The following is a 22,405-nucleotide window of genomic DNA, read 5'->3' as shown; positions in this document are numbered from 1 at the left end:
CTGGTCTGCGCATGCTCTGAGGATGCGGCTAGGGATGCCGTCTGGGTCGGCAGACTTGCCAGGGTTAACCCGCTTAAATGTCTTACTCACGTCGGCCACGGAGAACGAAAGCCCACAGTCCTTGGGAAGAGCCGCGTCGGTGGCACTGTGTTATCCTGAAAGCGGGCGAAGAAGGTGTTTAGCTTGTCCGGGAGCAAGACGTCGGTGTCCGCGACGTTGCCGGATTTCCCTTTGTAATCCGTGATTGTCTGTAGACCCTGCCACATTAGTCTCTTGTCTGAGCCGTTGAATTGCGACTCCACTTTTTCTCTGTACTGACGATTTGCCTGTTTGATTGCCTTACGGAGGGAATAACTACACTGTTTGTATTCAACCATATTCCCAGTCACCTTGCCATGGTTAAATGCGGAGGTTCGCGCTTTCAGTTTTGCGCGAATGTTGCCATCTATCCACGGTTTCTGGTTTGGGTAGGTTTTAATAGTCACAGTGAGAACAACATTCCCTATACACTTCCTGATGAACTCAGTCACAGTGTCTGTGTATATATCAATGTTATTCTCAGAGGCTCTTGGAACATATCCCAGTCCGCGTGATCAAAACAATGTTGAAGCATGGATTCCGATTGGTCAGACCAGCGTTGAATAGACCTTAGTTTCACGTCAGTTCCACGTTAAATGCAACAATGTTTCACACACATAAATTATTTTCAAAGAGATGGCTAACAACAGGAAGGGAAACTTCTCTTCTTGTTGAAAGTTATTCTTGAAAAGGGAGAAGCTAACAAATTAGCAACAACATCCTCTTGGATAGCAGCTGCTGCAAACTCGCCAACAATAAAAGCTAGCTAGTTAGACCGTGGGAAAACTGCTGCTTGCTATGGCGCAGTGAGCTGTTGGTCTTCAAGAAGGCAGAAGTTTCCATGAGTTTGTGTAAAAACGGTCCCACTCATTAAGTCAAAATGTGATTGGTTGATTCCGCTGTCACTCCAGAAATGTTGCCCTAATACAGTTGAATGGCAGATGCCTTTATCTAGCTTCTGATAAATCTAGCTAGCTAAGTCAGCCAGCAAAGAAAAATCCTGATTGGATATTTTTTCTCTTCAGTGTTAACCCTTTCCTTTCCAACAAAAACTGAAGAGATTATATCAGAACATCGTTGAAAATAATAACATAATATTTTTACATTATTATAATCATTATTTAATAAATCCTTAGCCCTTCTCTGAAGGCGTAGAAGGCCCATTGTTCCCCACTGTGTTTGTGTTAGTAATAATTTGTAGAGTGGCTCTATTTTCATTCAGCATGCATTTTATTCACTATTCTGAATGTCTAAAGAATCCATATGTTGTTCTGAAATATGAACACAGAAATACTGGACATTTTGAACTTATTATGATGGTGATTTGACAAAATTACAATCATGGTCTTGAATTGGATTCACATTTTGCTGGTCTCGGTCTTGACTCTCGGACCCCTTGTCCTCCTCCCGGACTCGGTTTTGTCTCGGTCTCGCCCCCCCTCCGGTCTTGGTCTTGAATGTGGTCTTGAACACAACACTGCAAATTAGTTTACATCCCTGTAAGTGAGCATTTCTCCTTTGCCAAGATAATCCATCCACCTGACAGGTGTGGCATATCAAGAAACTGATTCAACAGCATGATCATTACACAGGTGCACCTTGTGCTGGGGAAGATAAAAGGCCACTCTAAAATATGCAGTTTTGTTACACAACACAATGCCACAGATGTCTCAAGTTTTGAGGGAGCGTGCAGTTGGCATGCTAACTGCAGGAATGTCCACCGGAGCTGTTGCCAGAAAATAGAATGTTCATTTCTCAACATTTTAGAGAATTTGGCAGTACATCAAACCGGCCTCACAACTGCAGACCACGTCCATCCAGCCCAGGACCTCCACATCCGGCTTCTTCATCTGCGGGATCGTCTGAGACCAGCCACCCGGACAGCTGATGAAACTGTTGGTTTGCATAACTGAAGTATTTCTGTACAAACTGTCAGAAACCGTCTCAGGGAAGCTCTTCTGCGTGCTCGTCGTCCTCACCAGGGTCTTGACCTGACTGCAGTTCGGCGTCATTTCCAAAATATTTGAAACTGTTGCATTTGTTTTTGTTCAGTGTTGCTTGTTTATAGACTATGATTTGGAGCTGATGCTAAGAAAATTAACAAGTTAAACATTGAAGCCTTACAAACACACACACACACACACTGATTAGATTAGTGATTTTGATTAATAGTGTCTTGGCAACCCCCTCTCCTGTGGTGAGCTGCTTAATTAGTCGAGCAACCTTTACCCTTCTAACTCTGATGGGCACAACTGCTGCCATTAGGGCTCTGATTGAATGTGCCCATCAGTTTAAAATGGCAGCCCGGTGGGGATTGAGTGTGGAGGGCAGTCACCTGATATGGTAGTCTAATGTGCGCAACTGACTGGACTATTGTTTCTCTGCCCCCTACAGGATCATCCAGAGCTATGTGCTGAGAGAGGAGTCGGGCGCCCTCTCTTCAGAGGCCTCAGACTTTAACAAAGCTCAGTTTGGCAGGCGGGGCGGCATCATGGCCTCCCTGTACACCTCCCACCCGGCTGACAGTGGCCTGACCCTTGACCTCTCACTGGAGATCAACAGGAAGCTGCAGGCCGTGCTGGAGGACACGCTGCTCAAGAACATCACACTCAAGGTGGGTCCCCCGAACACACTGTCTCACCTTGTGGTGCGGGGAATAAATACCCCATAGTTTTTTATTTTATTTTTATCTACCTTAGTTGAATACACTGACTGTAAGTCGCTCTGAATAGGTGTGTCTGCTAAATGAAAATTGAACACTTGCAAAGCATACAAGGTATTATTCTAATGAGCTCCGACCCCAAACAAGACCAAATTTGGTCAATCCAAACCGGACCAAATCTGAACCAATCATAGACGTCTGTTTTACAAGTTTGTACAGTAAAGTACAGAAGAGTTCAGTACAGTAGAGTACAGTATAATAGGGCACAGTAGAGTACAGTAAAAAAACAGTGCTCACTGGGAAATTGCTATGGAAAGCCACTAATTATGGTAGCTGGCTTCACAGAACTATACCTGTGTAACAGCTGGTTCGGTGAACTATCCTCGCATTATGAGTTACCTTGACTGAAACCTGAAATCTCATGTTAGCTCCCAGAACGAATGCCTAGGCTTAAGCTCAGTGGGTTATTGTTGCACAGAAGACCCAGGTTTGATGCCCAATTGTTAGACCAGCAGAGCATTGCCCATGGTAGAAGGATTAGTCTACTGGGATGATCTGGGATGATCAGGCAATGAAACAGTCTCTGAGGAAAGCACCAAGACGATACGCATCCATCCCTGCCGCAAGCATCTTTCTGTTTTTCTTTCTCTCTCTCTCTCCTCTCTCATTCTTTCTTCTCTGCGTCTTTCTCACCATCTTGTTCCCTCTCTCGGTCTTGTACTCTCTCTCGCTCTCTCGCTCTGTCCTCATTCCCATCTTCCATTTCTCCAGTCATCTAACTCTGATGACCTAGAAATGTGCAAGGCGAAGGATTCCAAATGACCCACGGGAAACTATGTAGTCTAGCTCAGAATATTTTCACTGTTGAATGGGTTGTCTGATGTCTCTCTCTCTCTCTCTCTCTCTCTCTCTCTCTCTCTCTGTGTAGGAGAATCTTCAGACATTAGGGGCGGAGATTGAGCGACTAATCAAACAGCAACGATAGCTGGAGGACATTGCTCAGAGGAAGTGACGCATTGTAGACAACAGTGTCTGAAGGAAATTATAGAGGACCAAGTGAAGAGGGAATGTTGAAGACCCCACCAACTATCTTGTGCCACATCAAGAATTTAACTGAGACACACACATGCGAACACAATTTGAATGTTAAATAGGAGCAATTTGAATGTTAAATACCAGTCGCCTGTTCTCATTTTGAAGACACCCATGTTCTCAACTCTTCTCCCCAATGGGATGAGTACTCAGATCCTCTCACCAATGGATTATCCTACTATCCCCCCCCCCCCAATAATCTAATGCACTTTCCTGGGATGCCAAGGAGAGCCTTATTTATGAATGAATTGAAAGGATTATGTTGGTTAGCATTTTCTGAAGCCAGCTGCTAATGCAGGTCCGTGTACATGCCAATCCTTATTACTCTCCCAAAAAAGTGTTTGTGCCAATTTGCTGAATGTATTTTTGAATTACCGCTGTGACCCCTAACGCTTACAGTAGTACGTACTCTCACTGTGAACCAGAAACTAAAGACTACAACTGCACTCAACGCGCAACCCTTCAAAAGTTTGTCCACCAGGTCCCCTTTCCTTTCTCTCACCGTAGCCCTACAAAGCACTTATGGCAACATTTTTAGTTGAGATGATCATTCATAACAAAAATTTCTATGCATATCTCCCATTGACATCAAATGTTTGATTTATGACAAAGTATCTGGAGTCAGGATTTGCCAGTTGGCCTACATTCTGCAAACATCAATGTCATAGACGAACTCCTGGCTTGACCCCAAATGTCCTACTATGAAGTTGTATAAATTGAAGAAAATTACAAATAATGAGTTCAGCTGGAGAATCTAGGGCTGGTCTTTAGTCGGTAATTTAATGTGATTTATTTATTTCTGTCGGTTTTGAATGGCATTTAATGAAATCCGAATGTTCTTTTCTGGAGTTTAAAATCAAGTCCATTGCTCTCTCTCCTTTCTGTTCTTCATTTTGTCCATTCACTGAAGGAAATATTTTATATTATTATTTTCTGTTCAATTGTTTGTTTCCATCCTTTCTCACACACTCCCTTGTTTTTACTCTCATTAATTTGTCGGACGAAGCATCTTTTTGCACCCTTTTAACTTGGCAAACCGAAAACGAAGGATACACAACCTGGCTCTCTACTCCGCAACAGTGCGTAGAGAACATGCAGCATGGGCAAATGAGTAAATCAATTTTTCAGGAGCAGCTTGAGAGACTATTCAAGAAGGAATTCATCGGAATAAATACATTAACATAATGAAATGGCTCGCGGATTGAGTTACCCAAATACCCCAGAAGCAGAGCTATATACACTATGGGTCAAACAGTTTATCATTGATCAGCAAACTGTTGATATGGCTTAAAGATTAACGTCGTAGAGGGTATCTTCAACCAATGAAGACCAATCAATGATTTTTGTAACTTGTCATGTTACGAAGGCCACAATTAATGTGAATTTGACACAGCAAAATAATTTGACTGAATCGTTTCATTCCTGTTCATTTGATTGTCAAATGAACAACATACTAGATATCTTGGTAAGACAAATGTAGTGACTATGTGGATAATCTGGTTCACTTATGGTTAAACAAATGTGTCCTCCACGACAACAAAAACATTGGAAGCATAACTCTAGTACCCATTTCACACTACTGAGCCATGCACTGGCCTGGTTCCACATCTACCATAGTTGCTGTAACCTTTACTTTAAACGTGCTGGAAAGTACAATTGGAAATGTGAAAAGGGTCAAACACTCCCCCATGTATGGTCCAACCTAGGCCTACATTCTCACAACATGAAAACATTGGAGCAATGTTAAATGAATATGATATTTGCCTGGGAGACCAGTCCACAAAGAGAGATTGTGGCAAATTCGTCTCCCGTCACAGTGAAATTAGCAATATGAAGAGATGTGTTGCGAGTGTAAAATTGTGACTGACTAAAGCGAGATGTTGGTATTTTCGGTTGATTCTCTTGGTAGTCGATGTGCTCTGTTTGATTGAATATTCAAACTGTGATTATTATACATTTGTAGATACGATCTTCTGTAAAATGGTCAAATGTTTTTAAAATAATGATTCTGGATCCATTATGTATATATGGTGTTTACAGGGAATAAAAGAGATGAATCTCTTTGTTTCTCTTCATTATTATCTTGTTTGTGTTGTCCCTTACTCAGAAAGCACCCTAGTGATTTTATGTACAGCCCAGAGGAAAATGTCATTGTAAGCATCACTAGATACCTGTAACTAAACATATTCATACAAAACACTTTTTAAGTGAAATATTAGCTTTTGTCTGAATCTGCAACAAAAAAAAACAGGACATTCAAAAGCTAATTTGACCTATGCACTAACAAGGCTTTTCAGCATAAGCACCTTGACTACTGCTAGAGTACTGTAGCTTTATTGATCTACTGTACTTCAACAACAAATGTACTCACATTGGATGGGTTTATTAGAATTCAAACAGCCTAATACATACTCATAGAGTAGGTTTATGCCATTAATGTACTTGGTAATGTAAACTTGTTTTTTCATGTAAGACATCATCCCATTTCACACATTTAAACATTATAGGGAGGTTTGCCCGGACAGAGATTAAGCCTAGTCATGGATTAAAAAGCAATATCAATGGAATATCTCCAGCCAAAATAATTTATACTCCAGGACTAGGTGTAATCTGTGTCTGTGAAACCACTCCTTAACCCTACACTTGACCTAGCCTAATACTTAAGCCTACTCAGATAGGAAATGGGCAAGGTAGTGGACAGCTTTTGAACATATTTTGAAGCTATGGTTTGTTCCTGTTATAAACAATGGAGTAATGCAACCATATATTTTGTGTTATCATGGGGTAAGTTACTGCCACCAAACATTATTACTGTGCATTATAACTACTTGAAATGGTGTCCATGGCAGCCTAAAGTGGTTGGTATTCCAAATGGTACAGCTCTTTAACAGTTTAAGCTACAGACACTAGACCAACTGTAAAAAGGTCTTACAATTACATAACAAATTTATGAATTATATAATGATTTAAATATGCCTACATTTGCATAAAAGGTATCCATTTACCACAGTACCTAACTTCCCCATGATGGATTTTCTGCAAAATGTTTTTGGGGAAAAGCAGTTAAACTGCCCTTTCTCCAGAACCACAGGACCCTTTTTTTTTTTTTTTACAAAACTTGGTATACAGCATCTGTGGACAATGATTTCAATCTCCAATGGTCTATTACTCATTATTGGTCAAATAGCCCTTACACAGCCTGGAGGTGTGTTGGGTCATTGTCCTGTTGAAAAACAAATCCCACTATGCCCAAACCAGATGGGATGGCGTATCGCTGCAGAATGCTGTGGTAGCCATGCTGGTTAAGTGTGCCTTGAATTCTAAATAAGTCATAGACAGTGTCACCAGCTAAGCACCATAACACCTCCTCCTCCATGCTTTACGGTGGGAACTACACATGCAGAGATCATCCGTTCACCCACGCTGCGTCTCACAAAGACACGGCGGTTGGAACCAAAAATCTCAAATTTGGACTCCAGACCAAAGGACAAATTTCCACCGGTCTGCTCGTGTTTCTTGGCCCTGGCAGGTCTCTTCTTATTATCGATGTCCTTTAGTAGTGGTTTATTTGCAGCAATTCGACCATGAAGGCCTGATTCACAGTCCCCTATGAACAGTTGATGTTGAGATGTGTCTGTGACTTGAACTCTGTGAAGCATTTACTTGGGCTGCAATTTCTGAGGCTGGTAACTCTAATGAACTTATCCTCTGCAGCAGAGGTAACTCTGGGTCTTCCATTCCTGTGGTGGTCCTCATGAGAGCCAGTTTCATCATAGTGCTTGATGGTTTTTGCGACTGCACTTGAAGAAACGTTCAAAGTTCTTGAAATGTTCCGTATTGACTGACTTTCATGTCTTAAAGTAATGATGGACTGTCGTTTCTCTTTGCTTATTTGAGCTGTTCTTGCCATAATATGGACTTAGTCTTTTACCAAATAGGGCTATCTTCTGTATACCACCCCTACCTTGTCACAACACAACTGATTGGCTCAAACTCATTAAGAAGGAAAGAAATTCCACAAATTAACTTTTAAGATGGCACACCTGTTAATTAAAATGTATTCCAGGTGACTACCTCATGAAGCTGGTTGAGAGAATGCCAAGAGTGTGCAAAGCTGTCATCAAGGCAAAGGTTGGCTATTTGAAGAATCTCAAATATAAAATATATTTAGATTTGTTTAACACATTTTTGGTTACTACATGATTCCATACAGTGGGGAGAACAAGTATTTGATACACTGCCGATTTTGCAGGTTTTCCTACTTACAAAGCATGTAGAGGTCTGTAATTTTTATCATATGTACACTTCAACTGTGAGAGACGGAATCTAAAACAAAAATCCAGAAAATCACATTGTATGATTTTTAAGTAATTAATTTGCATTTTATTGCATGATATAAGTATTGATACATCAGAAAAGCAGAACTTAATATTTGGTACAGAAACCTTTGTTTGCAATTACAGAGATAATACGTTTGCTGTAGATCTTTACCAGGTTTGCACACACTGTAGCAGGGATTTTGGCCCACTCCTCCATACAGACCTTCTCCAGATCCTTCAGGTTTCAGGGCTGTCGCTGGGCAATACGGACTTTCAGCTCCCTCCAAAGATTTTCTATTGGGTTCAGGTCTTGAGACTGGCTAGGCCACTCCAGGACCTTGAGATGCTTCTTACGGAGCCACTCCTTAGTTGCCCTGGCTGTGTGTTTCGGGTCGTTGTCATGCTGGAAGACCCAGCCACGACCCATCTTCAATGCTCTTACTGAGGGAAGGAGGTTGTTGGCCAAGATCTCACGATACATGGCCCCATCCATCCTCCCCTCAATACGTTGTCCCCTTTGCAGAAAAGCATCCCCAAAGAATGTTGTTTCCACCTCCATGCTTCACGATTGGGATGGTGTTCTTGGGGTTGTACTCATCCTTCTTCTTCCTCCAAACACGGCGAGTGGAGTTTAGACCAAAAAGTTCTATTTTTGTCTCATCAGACCACATGACCTTCTCCCATACCTCCTCTGGATCATCCAGATGGTCATTGGCAAACTTCAGACGGGCCTGGACATGTGCTGGCTTGAACAGGGGGACCTTGCGTGCGCTGCAGGATTTTAATCCATGACGGCGTAGTGTGTTACTAATGATTTTCTTTGAGACTGTGGTCCCAGCTCTCTTCAGGTCATTGACCAGGTCCTGCCGTGTAGTTCTGGGCTGATCCCTCACCTTCCTCATGATCATTGATGCCCCACGAGGTGAGATCTTGCATGGAGCCCCAGACCGAGGGTGATTGACCGTCATCTTGAACTTCTTCCATTTTCTAATAATTGCGGCAACAGTTGTTGCCTTCTCACCAAGCTGCTTGCCTATTGTCCTGTAGCCCATCCCAGCCTTGTGCAGGTCTACAATTTTATCCCTGATGTCCTTACACAGCTCTCTGGTCTTGGCCATTGTGGAGAGGTTGGAGTCTGTTTGATTGAGTGTGTGGACAGGTGTCTTTTATACAGGTAACGAGTTCAAACAGGTGCAGTTAATACAGGTAATGAGTGGAGAACAGGAGGGCTTCTTAAAGAAAAACTAACAGGTCTGTGAGAGCCGGAATTCTTACTGGTTGGTAGGTGATCAAATACTTATGTCATGCAATAAAATGCAAATTAATTACTTAAAAATCATACAATGTGATTTTCTGGATTTTTGTTTTAGATTCCGTCTCTCACAGTTGAAGTGTACCTATGATAAAAATTACAGACCTCTACATGCTTTGTAAGTAGGAAAACCTGCTAAATCGGCAGTGTATCAAATACTTGTTCTCCCCACTGTATATGTTATTTCATAGTTTTGATGTCTTCACTATTATTCTACAATGTAAAGAATAGTAAAAATTAAGAAAAACCCTTGAATGAGTAGGTGTGTCCAAACATTTGACTGGTAGTATATATATATATATATATATATATATATATATATATATATATATATATATATATATATAGGGGATTGGAAATGATGCAGACAATTACATTGATGGAAGCCACAATCTATCTGCAATATTAAAGCTGATCTTGCCTCTAAAAAAAAGTATTATTATTATAAAATAAAATAAAATAAATGAACAGTAAAATAGCTCTTTGGCTAGCTTTTGCTACAGCCTATGTCAATGAGCATTAGCATTCTAGCTAACAACTTCTGCATCCAAAATAGTTCTTTTGCAAAGATCACAACCAAATATAATCTTAGTGACTGTTCAAGCAAAAATCTAAACATCATTGTAAGCATATGAAAACCCAAAAAAGTTATTTTGTTTAGAAGTAATAAAAACGTAAATCTAGGCTATGTTGAATGGGCACAGATGGTGATGGCTTTCTTACTGCAGCCTAGAGTCGCACGCATCTGTGCGTGACGTCAGTGTGCTGTGTCCTGGAAAGGGGTCTATAGGTGTTGACAAAGAAGAGCTCTCCAGTAGGTGCACCGAAACATTCAATGGACATTTTCTCAAAAGTAGGGTTACAAGTTTATAAACGTTCAAAGCAGAATTACTTTCCCATTGTTCCTCAACTGCAGTGTATGATATACCATTTTGTAGCTCTGAGTCTCTACTTTTATAAAATGTAAAAAAAATAAAAAATAAAATCTGCTACATTAGACCGAATTGAGGCGGGTCACAATTGTTTGTAGATAGTGTTAGTATATGGTTTGTATTTGTATTTGTATTTATTATGGATCCCCATTAGCTGCTGCTTGGCAGCAGCTACTCTTCCTGGGGTTCAGCTAAATTAAGGCAGTTATACAATTTTAATAACATTACAATACATTCATAACAACACATTAAGTGTGTGCCCTCAGGGCCCTACTCCACTACCACAAATCTACAACACAAAATCCATGTGTATGTGTGTGTATAGTGCGTATGTTATCGTGTGTGTATGCATGTGTCTGTTCCTATGTTGGTGTTGCTTCACAGTCCCCGCTGTTCCATAAGGTGTATTTTTATCTGTTTTTTAATCTAATTTTACTGCTTGCATCAGTTACTTCATGTGGAATATAGTTCCATGTAGTCATGGCTCTATGTACAGTGAGGGAAGAAAGTATTTGATCCCCTGCTGATTTTGTACGTTTGCCCACTGACAAATACATGATCAGTCTATAATTTTAATGGTAAGTTTATTTGAACAGTGAGAGACAGAATAACAACAACAAAAATCCAGAAAAACGCATGTCAAAAATGTTATAAATTGATTTGCATTTTAATGAGGGAAATAAGTATTTGACCCCTCTGCAAAACACGACTTACTACTTGGTGGCAGTCACAAAAGTCAGACCTTTCTTGTAGTTGGCCACCAGGTTTGCACACATCTCAGGAGGGATTTTGTCCCACTCCTCTTTGCAGATCTTCTCCAAGTCATTAAGGTTTTGAGGCTGACGTTTGGCAACTTGAACCTTCAGCTCCCTCCACAGATTTTCTATGGGATTAAGGTCTGGAGACTGGCTAGGCCACTCCAGGACCTTAATGTGCTTCTTCATGAGCCACTCCTTTGTTGCCTTGGCCGTGTGTTTTGGGTGATTGTCATGCTGGAATACCCATCCACGACCCATTTTCAATGCCCTGGCTGAGGGAAGGAGGTTCTCACCCAAGATTTGATGGTACATGGCCCCGTCCATCGTCGCTTTGATGTGGTGAAGTTGTCCTGCCCACTTAGCAGAAAAACACCCCCAAAGCATAATGTTTCCACCTCCATGTTTGACGGTGGGGATGGTGTTCTTGGGGTCATAGGCAGCATTCCTCCTCCTCCAAACACGGCAAGTTGAGTTGATGCCAAAGAGCTCCATTTTGGTCTCATCTGACCACAACACTTTCACCCAGTTCTCCTCTGAATCATTCAAATGTTCATTGGCAAACTTCAGACGGGCCTGTATATGTGCTTTCTTGAGCAGGGGGACCTTGCGAGCGCTGCAGGATTTCAGTCCTTCACGGCGTAGTGTGTTACCAATTGTTTTCTTGGTGACTATGGTCCCAGCTGCCTTGAGATCATTGACAAGATCCTCCCATGTAGTTCTGGGCTGATTCCTCACTGTTCTCATGATCATTGCAACTCCACAAGGTGAGATCTTGCATGGAACCCCAGGCCGAGGGAGATTGACAGTTATTTTGTGTTTCTTCCATTTGCGAATAATCGCACCAATTGTTGTCACCTTCTCACCAAGCTGCTTGGCGATGGTCTTGTAGCCCATTCCAGCCTTGTGTAGGTTTACAATCTTGTCCCTGACATCCTTGGAGAGCTCTTTGGTCTTGGCCATGGTGGAGAGTTTGGAATCTGCTTGATTGATTGCTTCTGTGTACAGGTGTCTTTTATACAGGTAACAAACTGAGATTAGGAGCACTCCCTTTAAGAGTGTGCTCCTAATCTCAGCTCGTTACCTGTATAAAAGACACCTGGGAGCCAGAAATCTTTCTAATTGAGAGGGGGTCAAATACTTATTTCCCTCATTAAAATGCAAATCAATTTATAATCTTTTTGACATGCATTTTTCTGGATTTTTTTGTTGTTATTCTGTCTCTCACTGTTCAAATAAACCTACCATTAAAATTATAGACTGATCAATTCTTTGTTAGTGGGCAAACGTACAAAATCAGCAGGGGATCAAATACTTTTTTCCCTCACTGTAAGGGCAGTCAGGTTTTGATTTATTATTTGCTGGTACCTGATGGAGTCCATGATACCATGTATGCTAGCAAGTTGTCCAGGGCCTTTGGAAGAAAAACAGCCCCACAACATCAAAGATCCACCACCATACTTCACACTGGGGATGAGATACTATTCTGCATGGCTGTCTTTCTGTCTACGCCAAACCCACCTCTGGTGTTTGTTTCCAAAAAGCTATATTTTGGTCTCATCTGACCATAGAACCCAGTCCCATTGAAAGTTCCAGTAACGTTTGGCAAACTGTAGGCGCTTGAGTTTGTTGTTTTTGACAGCAAAGGCTTTTTTATGGCAACCCTCCCAAACAACTTGTGGTTATGTAGTTGGCGTCTGATCGTAGTTTTGGAGACTTTCTGACCCCAAGACCCAACTAAGGTTTGCAATTCTCCAGCTGTGATCCTTGGAGATTTTTTGGCCCCTCTAACCATCCTCCTGACTGTGTGTGGGGTCAATCTAGACACGTCCTCTTCCAGGGCGATTGTTAACATCTCCAGTTGCTTTAAACTTCTTAATTATTGCCCTGATATTGGAAATGGGCATTTGCAACCGTTCAGCTATTTTCTTATAGCCATTTCCTGATTTGTGCAGCTCAACAACCTTTTGTCGCACATTATTACTGTATTCTCGGGTCTTTCCCATAGTGATGGATGACTATGGAAACTTGGCCTGTGTGTCACCTCATATTTATACCCCAGTGAAACAGAAAGTCATGGCTTACCACTTAGTGTTCATAATCACTCAGGTGAACTTAAAACCGTAAAATATGAATGGGAATATACTTCATTTAGATTTCACTCATAAGAATTTATTTCACATTTATTTTTTTCAATAATTTTACTTCAATTAAAGGTTCGATTTTTGTGACTATTTTGAATGAAAGACCAAGAGGATAAACAGCAAATACATTTTTTTAACAGCCGGTTTTGCTCACATTTACCAAGGGGGCCAATATTAGTGGAGGGCACTGTACTTTCTGCACACGGTCAGTGTGAACATGAGTGACTTGACACAACGGGCCAAACAAGCTTTAGCTACAAACAAAATGAAAACGACACAGCCGGACATCTTACTTAGTTAAAGTGGTTCCAGTCTGCCGTGAAGCGTTCATCCATGTATACGGGTAAGTCATTTTCAGATATGATATGTTTCTAATTTTTTCAGAAAGTTGTTTTCATTGCAAGTTAAAGCTTACTGTTAGCTAGCTAGCATTGAACCTAGTTGGTTAGCATTAGCTACCTGTAGATTCATACTACAGCATTTCATGCATGGGGGCTAGCTATGATAATCTGTTTGTACTGTATGGGTTGGGATTATAGTTAATTGTTTAGCTAGCTAGTTACCTAGCTAAATGTCTAAACAAAAGACTCCACTTCACCAGATGATTACATGACCCATCAAGTTAGCCAGGTGTGACTGGGGGGGATTACAGCCATCTATTGTATTTTATGAACATGTGTATAGACAATAGTGACCCATCCACTTAGCTAGATGTGGCTGGGGGGTGGTTATAGCATTTATTTCACATGACCCATCAATTTAGACAAGTGTGTCTGGGTAAGCATCATCTAATAATTCTAAAATATGTACCAAATATTTTTATCTGGACACTTTCTATTTTTGATATTGCTACTATGCAAGTAAACATTTCACTGTACCGCTTACACCTTCTGTTACCTGTGCATGTGACAAATAAACTTTGATTTTATTTGATAGTGTGTGTTTACCAGAGACGGTTATGTGAAGAACAACATGATCTGCACCAAAGTCAGATTAGAATATAGGCCAAGGACTAGATAAAGTATATTTTTACCTGGAGTTTTTCATTATTGTAGGCTACTACTTTCAAAACTTTTAGTCTTGCAATCTTTAGTTGTTTACTACACTACCTTACTCACTCTGTTTAGTACATGGCCTCACGTGAATCCTTAACACTAGAACTGCCATAGGCCAACGGCCACTGACGTTTGATTTTGTTAACAAAAAAAATCTGCCAAAAAAAAAGCTTTGTCCTGCTTCTTCCCTGACTTTTCCTAAATGTTTTGTATTTTACAATGTTCAGTTGTCAGAATTTTTTTAATCAAACATGTCTGTTTGCCAGTTTTTTTCACACCTATTCCTAACTTAATCCGCCAAGACAATGTGCTGTGGGACGTTGGTAGGCGCTAATGCGTCTCTCTCTCCTCACTGAATGACTGACAAATAGATTAATGAGTGATAATTGTGCAAGTTACTTCACAATCAAATTTAAATTAGGTCTAACTGAATGATGAGGGTGAAGAGGTTGATTTAATTTAGAACAGCTTCGATTGGCTATTGTAGACTGATTGCAGGTAGAAGTGGTGCTGTACAAGAACGGCTTCAACGCCTCTGATGTTCATCTTCAGCTGGTTTAGAGTTTATTTTTTTTAGGTTCACACTATTCTAGGCCGAATGCATTTACCTCAAGAGAAGACAGAACATAACAGTTTAGTTGAGTTCATTTCTAATCCAAGAAATCCATATAAGCATTGACTATATGACAAATTATTATGTTTTACCAATTATTCTTAATACCAATTTTTAATATACTCCCCTTATCAACTACACCGCAGATTCACAGGATCGGGAAGTTAGACCTCAATTTCTTTTAGGGAAACCCTCCACAGACAGAGAAATGAATGGTGTGGGCGTCAGGTGATTCTTGAAATTTTGGAAGATCTTGAAGTTCTTGGAGGTCATCAGTAGCATTCCCATTGCCATTGTATTCTGGCCTGCTCCATCATCCTCAACTTCCTCATCTCTAGGTCGTCGGTTTCCTTGTGTACTCTGTTGCAGTGGTTTAGATGATACCAGGTCGATCTCCCCTCTATCCGTACATCCGTTGGTGTAGCCTGGGTGATGGTTTATGGTCCCTTTGGCTCTGAACCTTCTTCCGTCACTAGGGTCTCGGATCATGCAGAGGCCTTCTCCATTTATCAACATAATTCTGTGGAGTGTGTCCTTCTGGCAGCGTACCAATAGGGAAGTTGAGAGTCACTGCTGCGAAGACACACAGACACAGACAGACACAATAGAAAACAATGCTCCGCAGTGGCGGTGCCATCTTCCTCCTCTGGGGTTGGAACACTCCTACAGTGGGACACATGGATGCAGGTATCTCTCTCTGTTACTTTCCCCTCCATCGAGGTAGTCAGCAACACCTGATACGGGCCCCTCCACCTAGGGTCTTTCCAGCTCTTTCTTCTGTAGTCTTTTACCACCACAAAGTCTCCAGGGCGCAGACAATGCTCAGATTCTCCTGCTAGGTTGGGCAGAGAAGCCTTCACTCGTGGTTAGAAAGTCTTAAGAACATTGTTAAGTGAGTAGGCTACTATACCATGTCTTCTTATCAGTCAGGAGAAGCCTTGAGATTAGGAAGTGCACATTCTTGCAGCTTGTTATAGGTCACTAGTTTCATAGCCTCCTCTACACCCTGCCTCCTACCACAAATACACTTGAACATAAAACATTTAATCTAGCCCATAACACTTTAATTACTACTGCTCATATTCTTAATACAATTTGCATATTTACCAAAAAGACCCATGCGACCAGTACTTCCTCCCTTTGGACTCACAACAACATTGCCGGTTAAACCAAAATAATAAATGAAATTAAAATGACAACCTTTGATAATACATTAACTTAAATTGTATCCCACAAGGTAATTCAAGGAATATTAAAATTGACTAGCGACAGGTGTCCCTCATTCAGGACTAGCTCTCTCACTCTGTCCTTGTCATGGTCCAAATCATATATAGGACTATTGCCAAATTATAAACTTCTTCATAATTATCAGTATTACAAATGACCCTTAACTCGGTATAATAAATTACCTTAAATTCATCATCCTATGTCACTTGGTTTTACAGTGTGGGTGATCAAATCACACTAGAAAGTCAGTACAGAGGTCAGAGGTCATTCAAACCCTTCAAATAAGTGTTTCATTCTATGGTAGACTAATCATTAACAACAGTCAAAATATTTCATAAATGTTGTATCCCAAGTGTACAGTAAGTCCTCATTATATTTCTTCTCAAAATAAATAACGTGTTTACCCAAAACTCACTCAGAAAACAAAACTTCTGAAAATTCCATGTGTGTACGCCTTTAAAACCCCCTGAAATAAAAAATAAAAACACTATATAACCATCATACTAGGTGGGTTGTGTGTGGTTATTTGAAAAACCATATTGGAAAACAACAAACTAAAATGTCCAGACCATATTTAATTTGGTAGCATGACCTAATCTGGATATCTTCATACTTATCAAACTGCCGAATGTAACTAACATCTCTTCCCAAGACCACATACACGGGAACATCTGAAAAAGATGAAAGCCCTTTTCTCCTCGAAAATAAAGTTTACAAATTGTTAACATTTACTCTTAATCATCAACAAGCATGGTGATGATAATTCCACTGTCTTCCCTTAACTCATTAATCGTTTGTTTCAAATTAATTACTTGTGACTACTTCAGAAGAAGATGACATAAAATCTCTTAAAAGATCAAAAACACTCAAGTTTCTCTGAGTTTACACTGAGTATTTTTAACTGATTACCCTTTAGACTTCATTCTCTGTAATTCTCACAATGATTATTCAACCCCAAAATCGGCTCCATTTGATCCCATATCAAATTATCATGGTATCGTTCCTGGATCACTGTCCAACGACATAGGTAATATCTGTTTCCCCTTAGATTGTTCCTGTCACCCCTCTAAATTTAATATTTTAGTCATTCGCAAATATAATCAATTACTACGCATAAAGAATCAGTGATATTTGATCCCAGGCGTTTATTAAAAAGTTGTTTGAGATGTGAGGGTACTTCCACCAATCCTATAAGAAATAATCCTACTCAAAACACATCAGATAATACCATGTTTCATTAAGTTGACTACACCTTCTAATATAAACCTATAACCCATTTCCGGTAATGTAATCATCGCAACCTGTTGCATTGATTTATCAAAAATATAAACCTATTGTTTAAAAAATCCAGAACCTACAAAAAAATGGGTACTTCCCCATCAGCGTAATAGTCAAAACTACCCCCCATCCACTGTTCAATGTACCAGAAACAGATGATCGTTTCTAGAATTAATTGTCTACATAACTCACTGGTGTTACGAAAACTATAGAATTTAATAATAATCATTAAAAATGGTCAAAGAACGTTTCCTATTCAACTATTCAGATCTCTGCTTCACGTTACCCTCTGCGTCCTTTACATCCCAATATAGCCCAGCGAGCACAACGACTGAAATGAAACACAGACACACTCAAACACACAGAATTTAGACAAAAATGATTCTTTAGTTGTATTGTTTGTATATCGTTGTATTTTAAATTTGTGTGACTGTTCTTGTCTATCAGTGTATCAGTGTTTTGTTACTTGTCGTGTTTTATGTTTTTGTGTGGACCGCAAAAGCAAATGGGGGATCCGAATAAACCAATAAGCTAACACTCAAGTATTGTGTCATATATTGTTTGCACTTGGCTGTGTGCCAACACTGAAGTGTCCTGTTTTAGATTCCTTTAACATTATTAGCCTTGTAAGCCTCTGTTAGCCACTCGCTGAAGCACCTCTCCATGGCCTTCCGGCTAGCCCAGCTGCCCACGTTGACCGTGGGGATTATCTTGAGGGGCCGCAGCCACTGGACAAAACGCCTCAGCTCCAGGTAGCTGCTGTGCTCACTGTAGGGGATGCCTAGAGTGAGAGAGAGAGGGAGGGGGAGCCAAGTGAGAAAGGAGCAGCAAAATAGAAGTCAGAAACAGGAGCAGCAGTTTCAAGAAACTAGGCATATGTCTCACGTCACTAATTCACAGGAGAGGCATTTGAATGTCGTTTAAAAAAAAAATCTAAATGCCTTTTTTTTTTCCAGAAAGGCCTTCTGGAATATGTGAACTTTCATGTGCCTTAATAACATACTTGTCTGCCATCTGTAAATACGAATACAATTGTTAAATAATGAGCCTAGTTGGTTTAGCCACGGAAAAATACAGGAACCTTCCCGCAAGCCATGACTGACTGAGATAATAGATGGGCTGGACATGCCGAGAGATGAGTTCGGATTGGTCTGCCATGTAGCATGCTTCTGTGTATAACACGAGCTGCTCAGTATGTGTGGATAATCCTGTCTACCGCAGCTTTTAAAAAAATATATCATGAAGAACTGAAAAAGTTTTGCTACTGCTCTTAACATTGCTGCCCTGAAGTTAACAGCGCTATCGACAAAGCTCAGTGGGAAAAAGTTGTGATGGACTACTTTCTGGAGGATGATCGTGACATCCATTTTCAGATATTATAGCTAGCTAACGTTAGCTGGCTGGCTCGCTAGCTAACATTACGTGTATGATCTGTTTAGTAATATTATTTGTATCTTGGAAAGCTAACATAACATAGATAGCTAACATTGAACCTAGTTGGTTAGCTTTAGCTACCTGCAGATTCATGCGTGGTAGTATAAAACAACTGGGAACTCGGAAAGATACGAGGCCAGTGAGGTCAGTGACCTTCAGGTCGAAAAGTCGGAGCTCTAGAAAGAGGCCCGAGTTCCCGAGTTGGAATTCCGAGTTGGATGACTGTTCAAATTGAGTTTTCCCAGTCGGAGCTGTTTTTTTTCCCGAGTTCCCAGTTGTTTTGAATGCTCGGAAGTCTGAGATTTCCGAATTCCCAGTTGTTTTGAACGTGGCATTAGAGTTGGGATTATGGTTCATTGTTTAGCTAGCTAGCATGCTACATGTAAAACAAAATAAAAGACTCCACTATGCAAGTAACCATTTCACTGTACCGTTTACACCTTCTGTATCCTAGGCATGTGACAAATAAACTTAGATTTTATTTGATATAGTGTGTGTTTACCAGAGACGGTAATGTGAAGAACAACATGACCTGCACCAAAATCAGATTAGGATATAGGCCAAGGACTAGATAAAGTTTATTTTTACTACACATTTTTGCTACTACTTTCACCACTTTGGTTGTTTACTACACTTTGAATCCTTAAAGATATGGGTGGGGTTAAGGCTTAAGAGGGTGTGAACGATGCTGAATGGGTGTAGACAAAGAAGAGCTCTCCAGCAGGTGTACTAAAACATTCACAGGGCATTTTCTCAAAAGTGGGGTTACAAGTTTATCAACTTTCAAAGCAGAATTACTTTCCCATTGTTCCTCAACTGCAGTGTATGATATACAATTTTTTTGCTTGGAGTCTCTTCTTTTATCCAGTGTAAAAAACACCACTTCAAATGTTGCTACATAGGACCGAATCCAGGTGGTGGGTCACAAATGATCTGCAGTAGGCCTAGCTTATATGTAGGTGTGCTGTTTTAAAGACTTACAAAAACATCAGAAATAAAAGTTGCCTGTAGCCTACAGGATAATATCAAAATTATTGATGCGTGAAGTCTGAAGGGAGAGAGATACTTTTGTAGTGCAATAGCGATGATAAAGATGAAACCAATAAAATAGAAATGATATTGTCCTGATAATGATCAGCCGTTGATCCATTTTTGTAAAGCAGGTGGTTAAATGCTGACTCCACATTTTATATCAATTGCGTGCGTCAATGTGTAACCACTTGACATGGGTAAACTGGACACTGGCGGAGAGTTGTTTGCTGTCTTGCATAGCACAGGTAGTAAATTCACTGCAGTATTAGACCTTATATTTAGCTATTAACCGATGGGTTGATATGCATAAGCATTTAACTTAGGCTAGAGATGTATAGCCTCTCGCTCACTGTTCTCTTGTGAAATTACGCACCAGGATCTGGTTTCCCAAAAGCATTTTAAGGCTAAGTTCATCGTTAGGCCCTTCATAGTAGCAATGTTAAATCTCTGGGCTGTTTTTGTCAAAATCATCGTTACTAAAGTTGCACTTGAAAACGCTTGTTATTTATCGACTGCCTCAGACCACTCGTAGAGCAGCTAACATGCTGACCAGACAGCTCGCCATCGCATGTTGATTTTGTCCACCCACACCAGACACGATCAGGACACGCAGGTTGAAATATCAAAACGAACTCTGAACCAACTATATTAATTTGGGGACAGGTCGAAAAGCATTAAACATTTATGTCAATTTAGCTAGATTGCTGTTGCTAGCTAATTTGTCCTGGGATATGAACATTGGATTGTTATTTTACCTGAAATGCACAAGGTCCTCTACTCCGACAACTAATCCACAGATAAAAGGGTAAACCGAGTTAGTTTCTAGTAAATCTCGCCTCCTTCAGGCTTCTTCTTCTGACTTTATATGGCGATTGGCAACCAACTTTAAGGTGCATTACCACCACCACCAACTGGACTGGAGTGTGGACCTCAGTTAATCTTTCAATCACCCACGGGGGTATATGTTCCTAAAAACCAATGAGGAGATGGGAGAGGCGGGACTTGCAGCGCGTCAAGCGTCACAAATAGAACCAAGTTCTAATTTAGTGCCTGGCTACGCAGATGCTCGTTGATGCACGTGAGCAGTGTGGGTGCAATGATTGAATAACATGTATGTCTACATTTATTTTGCGACCCGAGCGGTGTGGTCAGCATGTAAGTGCGTCATTAGGTGCTTTTTTTGCCTTTCCGTGTGAGTCACTTTATACACAGAAGATCTGTGCTAAACAAAGTATCAAGATGTTTATCTGTCTCTCTGTGACCGAGCTGATCCGAGAGAGGCGCTGCCTTTCTTTCGATCCTATCAGTATTGTAGTGATGGGAAGTTCGGCTCTTTTTACTGACCCTGATCTTTTCAACTCGTTCAGTCAAAAGAACAAATATTTTGACACATTTTGTTTATTTGATTCAGTAATGCCCAGAGCATGCAGGACAGGACCCCCTACCGGTGAAAGAGGAACTACAGTGAGGGAAAAAATTATTTGATCCCCTGCTGATTTTGTACGTTTGCCCACTGACAAAGAAATTATCAGTCTATAATTTTAATGGTAGGTTTATTTGAACAGTGAGAGACAGAATAACAACAAAAAAATCCAGAAAAACGCATGTAAAAAATGTTATAAATTTATTTGCATTTTAATGACGCAAATAAGTATTTGACCCCCTCTCAATCAGAAAGATTTCTGGCTACCAGGTGTCTTTTATACAGGTAACGAGCTGAGATTAGGAGCACACTCTTAAAGGGAGTGCTCCTAATCTCAGCTTGTTACCTGTATAAAAGACACCTGTCCACAGAAGCAATCAATCAAGCAGATTCCAAACTCTCCACCATGGCCAAGACCAAAGAGCTCTCCAAGGATGTCAGGGACAAGATTGTAGACCTACACAAGGCTGGAATGGGCAACAAGACCATCGCCAAGCAGCTTGGTGAGAAGGTGACAACAGTTGGTGCGATTATTCGCAAATGGAAGAAACACAAAATAACTGTCAATCTCCCTCGGCCTGGGGCCTCTCACCTCGTGGAGTTGCAATGATCATGAGAACGGTGAGGAATCAGCCCAGAACTACATGGGAGGATCTTGTCAATGAACTCAAGGCAGCTGGGACCATAGTCACCAAGAAAACAATTGGTAACACACTATGCCGTGAAGGACTGAAATCCTGCAGCTCCCGCAAGGTCCCCCTGCTCAAGAAAGCACATATACAGGCCCGTCTGAAGTTTGCCAATGAACATCTGAATGATTCAGAGGAGAACTGGGTGAAAATGTTGTGGTCAGATGAGACCAAAATCGAGCTCTTTGGCATCAACTCAACTCGCCGTGTTTGGAGGAGGAGGAATGCTGCCTATGACCCCAAGAACACCATCCCCATCGTCAAACATGGAGGTGGAAACATTATGCTTTGGGGGTGTTTTTCTGCTAAGGGGACCGGACAACTTCACCGCATCGAAGGGACGATGGACGGGGCCATGTA

General features: G+C 40.8%; 2 protein-coding genes across 2 annotated transcripts in view; one reads left to right on the top strand and one right to left on the bottom strand.

Annotated features, from left to right (window-relative positions):
• The window catches only part of ccdc186 (coiled-coil domain-containing protein 186), a 123,915-nt gene extending 118,022 nt beyond the window's left edge, over positions 1–5,893 (top strand). The window contains exons 15-16 of the mRNA XM_041858279.1: positions 2,473–2,692; positions 3,669–5,893. Coding sequence (XP_041714213.1) covers positions 2,473–2,692; positions 3,669–3,725 — 277 coding nt within the window. The 3' untranslated portion in view covers positions 3,726–5,893. The remainder of the gene's footprint in view (positions 1–2,472; positions 2,693–3,668) is intronic.
• An 11,421-nt stretch (positions 5,894–17,314) lies between these two features.
• dclre1a (DNA cross-link repair 1A (PSO2 homolog, S. cerevisiae)) overlaps positions 17,315–22,405 on the bottom strand; it is a 36,952-nt gene continuing 31,861 nt past the window's right edge. Inside the window, exon 9 of the mRNA XM_041858281.2 lies at positions 17,315–18,248. Within this exon, the coding sequence (XP_041714215.1) occupies positions 18,067–18,248 (182 nt within the window). The 3' untranslated portion in view covers positions 17,315–18,066. The remainder of the gene's footprint in view (positions 18,249–22,405) is intronic.

The sequence above is a fragment of the Coregonus clupeaformis genome, chromosome 31 (assembly GCF_020615455.1).
Source record: "Coregonus clupeaformis isolate EN_2021a chromosome 31, ASM2061545v1, whole genome shotgun sequence".
Lineage (NCBI taxonomy): Eukaryota > Metazoa > Chordata > Actinopteri > Salmoniformes > Salmonidae > Coregonus > Coregonus clupeaformis.
This window is presented reverse-complemented; position numbering and strand designations above follow the sequence as displayed.